The sequence below is a fragment of the Grammomys surdaster genome, unplaced genomic scaffold, assembly GCF_004785775.1.
Source record: "Grammomys surdaster isolate TR1022 unplaced genomic scaffold, NIH_TR_1.0 125977, whole genome shotgun sequence".
Lineage (NCBI taxonomy): Eukaryota > Metazoa > Chordata > Mammalia > Rodentia > Muridae > Grammomys > Grammomys surdaster.
This window is the reverse complement of record NW_021620793.1, coordinates 1,225,613-1,229,520: the sequence shown is the minus strand read 5'-3', so window position 1 is coordinate 1,229,520 and position 3,908 is coordinate 1,225,613. Positions and strand designations below refer to the sequence as shown.

Sequence of the window (3,908 nt, the reverse complement as noted above, 5' to 3'; positions counted from 1 at the left end):
AAAAAAAAAAAAAAAAAAAAAGAATCTAGGACATAGCCTGGTGCAGTTGTTAGAGTCAGGACAGGAAGTGTTCAGTGACTGTCAACCCAGGCCTGTTCTCCTACCTCTCAGCTTGGGTACTCATAGTGTGTATGTGTGTGCATGTATGCGTGCATGCCCATGTGTGTGTGTGTGCGCGCGCGTGCACATGTAAGCATGTGTGCGTGCATGTGTGCCTGTGTGTGTGTTTGTATGTGTGCATGCAAGTGCATGTATGCATATGTGCATATGTGTGTGAATCTGTGTATGCATTCGTGTGTGCATGCACATGTGTGTGCATTGCATGTATACATATGTGCATGTGTGTGTATGCATGCACATGTGTGTTCCATATGTATGTGTGCGTGCATGTGCATGTATGCATATGTGCATATGTATGTGTATGTGCGTGTGCATGTGTGTGTATGATGCGTAGGTCAGAGCACAATCTTTAGAGTCAGTTCTCACTCTTCTCTCTATTTGGATCCTGGGCATCAAACTCTCAGGTGAACAGGCTTGGTGGCGAGTAACTTTATCCACTGAGCCACCTTGACAGTCCCTGCCACTGTGAGTCATTATGTCCAGACACCCAGCAGGGCCAGGGGCATGACCACTGCCCTTCTCAGCCTTACACGTTCAGGGTTGACCACGTGTGAGGAGTGGGGCATGAGTGCTCAGTTTGGGGACGCCCGTTTGCCAGTGCGGCTGAGGCACTTCACTTTGCTGAATTTTTATTCTGGGGTCCCAAAGCTGCTAGAAAGGTTGCTGTCAGAATCAGAGAGGATGGTGGGTTGAGGCCCAGGGAGGCCTTCTATTCACACCTGGCCTAGGTGGCCATGCCTCCACTCTGGAGCTGTCCCTCCCTCCGTGCCTGCCGCCCAGGTCAGTGGCTGGCCCCCCCAGAGTCCTCAGCCTCACACGAGTGCCCCATCCCAATAACACATACCCCTTTTGTCTTTTCTCCAGGCCCTCCAACCACAGGTAGGTAGCTTGTGGCTTGGGGACTCAGGCATGTGACTCTGGTTCTGGGCCCTGGGCTCCCTGGTGTAATGCCTTGGTGTGGCTTTCCTGCACTGCCTGGCCTGGCTTGGTTTGGGCCTGAGGTCCTGCGCTTGTGCTGTCTGGAGCCTGGCTGAGCTAAGGTGCTGGGAGCTGGAGCTGTGTGGCCTCCGGGCTGGGCTGCAGCAGGCTCTCCAGAGTTCTTCTTCCAACCCACAGGGGCCAGCTGGAGATCAGCAGCCTGGTGCCTCTGGGGCCCAAGTACGTGGTGAAGTGGAACACGGCTCTGCCTCAGGTGCAGGTGGTCGAGGTGGGTCAGGACGGCGGTGCCTACGACAAGGACAATCTGCTCATCCAGCATGCTGGAGCCAAGAAGGCCACCGCTGCAGGGCAGGCCCAGAGTGAGTACTGCTGGCTGCCGCCTGTCACCTGTGAGCTGGAGAACTGGGGCCAGGGCTGGTAGGGGCTGGGCCTAGAGATTCTTGCTATTGTACCTCAGTGCAGATCTGTGGCTTCTCTTGCACACGCACGTCCCTGTGGTCTCATGGCTGCCGCACACCCTGCATACACTCCCTCATGTACAGCTCACACACTGACACAGGCCAAGTGTGACTTGACTATTAACTGCCTCCTGTCGGCTCTTGGACAGGTGCCTTCTGTCTGTACCTAACATGCTTCCTGGTACATCGTGGAACTTGGGGTCCTTACCTTACCCCCTGACCTACAGGGGTGCTCGAGAACTCAGGTCTGTCTGTTTCTTCCTGGGTCCCTGTCTCCCCATCCTGACCCAACCTCTCACATTATGCTTGAAGATGCGAGCATCGTGTTTGGTAGCATTTCCCTGTCTGCTTTCGGCCTGCAAAATGGCCTCCACCTCTGTGCATATGGACCTCTGCAGGAGCCTCTGGCTGCTTTTCTCTCTCTCTCTGTCCCCCCGCCCTCCCTAGAACTGGCCCTTTCAAGTGTGCTGTATGTATATTGTAGGATACCACCACCACCTGAGTGCTCTGATTCTCTTGGGATACAGGCCTGTGTGGCCCTCTTGGGAACATCTGTCTGCCTCCCTCTCCCACTGTGGCTCTTTGACCTCCTGGGGTCCTGGCCCAGGTGTGTATCGCCTTCAGCTGCAGGGTCTTCCCCAGTCTGTGCCCTTTCTTGTTATTTGAGTCAAGGGTACCCTTCCTCACCGTCTCCAAGCCGATCTCTCTGATGACCTGAGCTTGGGACAGAACCCCATCCCGGACTTTCTAGGCCCCAGGCTGAGTTTTCTTGTTGTTACTTTTCTCATTGCTGTGATAAAAATATCAAAAAAAAAAAAAAAAGCAAGTTAAAGAAGGAAAGCTGAGTTTGGGGTACATTCCTCACAGTGGGGAGGTCATGACAGGAAGCAAAGAGAGGTGCATGCTGTTCAGGGCCCACGTTCCTTCTGAGAGGATCTCCCCATTTTGGTTCCCACTAATCTGGCAACTCCTCACAGTGCTCAGAAGTGTGTCTCCTAGGAGATTCCAGATCCTGTAATATTAACAGCAATGGCTGACTGATAGTCGGCCTCACGGAACCTCCGTTTCAGCCAGGGCCTGGCTCCCAGAGATACTAAACCACAGGCCCAGCAGGACGGAGCACTGCACACTCACGGCACCTGCCAGGGTCAAGAGGAGCTCTGGTTTCGCTTCCCCTCCTCACGGCCGCTCTGCCCACAGCCCTGCCTGAGTGCTTGCCTCACTGGGCCCCGAGACGCTGGAAGTTCTGAGGCATGATTGCAACAGCTGTTCTACCCTCTGAGGCAGTGCCACTGTGCCCCTTCCAGATCTGTGTGTGAGACGAGAGAGGGCCGGTCCCCAGTCCATTTGTCCTTCTTGGGTCCCTTCAACCTCACTCCACTCCCTTCTTCCTGCCCACCCCCAGACTGTTGCTCTGGGAACCCCTGTGTACCTGACTCTGTCCCTCTGCAGTCTGACCCCCTTGAAAGGCAAGAGGCTCTGTAGACCCCTGGTTGGCCTTAGATTATTTTGTTTATCATATTGTTACACAAATCAAGACACAGGGAAAGCTTCCTGCACTGAACATGTGTGCTTTTAGCCCTTGAGTGAGGGTAAAATCCAAATAAAACACAAACTAGATAAAACTAACACTACAGGGCTGGAGAGATGGCTCAGTGGTTAAGAGCACCAACTGCTTTTCAAGAGGTCCTGAGTTCAATTCTCAGCAACCACATGGTGGCTCACAATCATCTGTAATGGGATCCAATGCCTTCTTCTGGTGTGTCTGAAGAGAGTGACAGTGTGCTCATATACATGAAATAAATCATTCCTTTAAAAAATAACACTGCAGGACAATAAATAATATTCCAAAAATAATAATAGCCCACACGTTGCTGTATTGTGACAGTTTTGTTTTGTTGGACCTGAGTTGCTCACACTACAGACGCAGCATGCTTTCCCATGAGTGGGTCCCCCCAAGTCCTACAGGGCGATTCATGTGGAACCCCATTTCCCCACCAACATCCATCCTTTGAACGTTTTCAGGGCATCCTTGCCGTCCCGTGCACCCCTTTGCTGGTTCCCATTGATCTTGACACCGCTCCACTCAGCTCCCAGATCCTCAAAACCTCTGACCCCATGCAGAAGAATGTGGCATTAAAGTCACACTGTCTAGGAGCCATGGGATGCACACCTGCTTTTTAACTGCTCACAGTGAAAATCCAGAAAGAGGCCTCAGTTCCCTTAGGCAGCCTGAGGAACCATGACTTTGGTTACCACCCTGTTCCCAAGGTGCCATCCAAGGGCTTCTCTGTGCCGTCCCCCCCTGCTCTGTCGCTGTCTCTCTGTCTCTCTCTCTTGTTTGCTCTCTCTCTCTCTCTCTCTCTCTCTCTCTCTCTCTCTCTCTCTCTC

General features: G+C 52.9%; 1 protein-coding gene across 5 annotated transcripts in view; it reads left to right on the top strand.

The window, feature by feature from the left end:
- Arhgef10l (Rho guanine nucleotide exchange factor 10 like) overlaps positions 1-3,908 on the top strand; it is a 146,795-nt gene that overhangs the window by 90,501 nt on the left and 52,386 nt on the right. For 3 of the 5 annotated variants that reach the window (XM_028753940.1, XM_028753939.1, XM_028753942.1), the window contains 2 exons: positions 985-999; positions 1,237-1,418. In XM_028753940.1, coding sequence (XP_028609773.1) covers positions 985-999; positions 1,237-1,418 — 197 coding nt within the window. The remainder of the gene's footprint in view (positions 1-984; positions 1,000-1,236; positions 1,419-3,908) is intronic. The other 2 variants (XM_028753941.1, XM_028753943.1) reach the window with 1 other exon arrangement.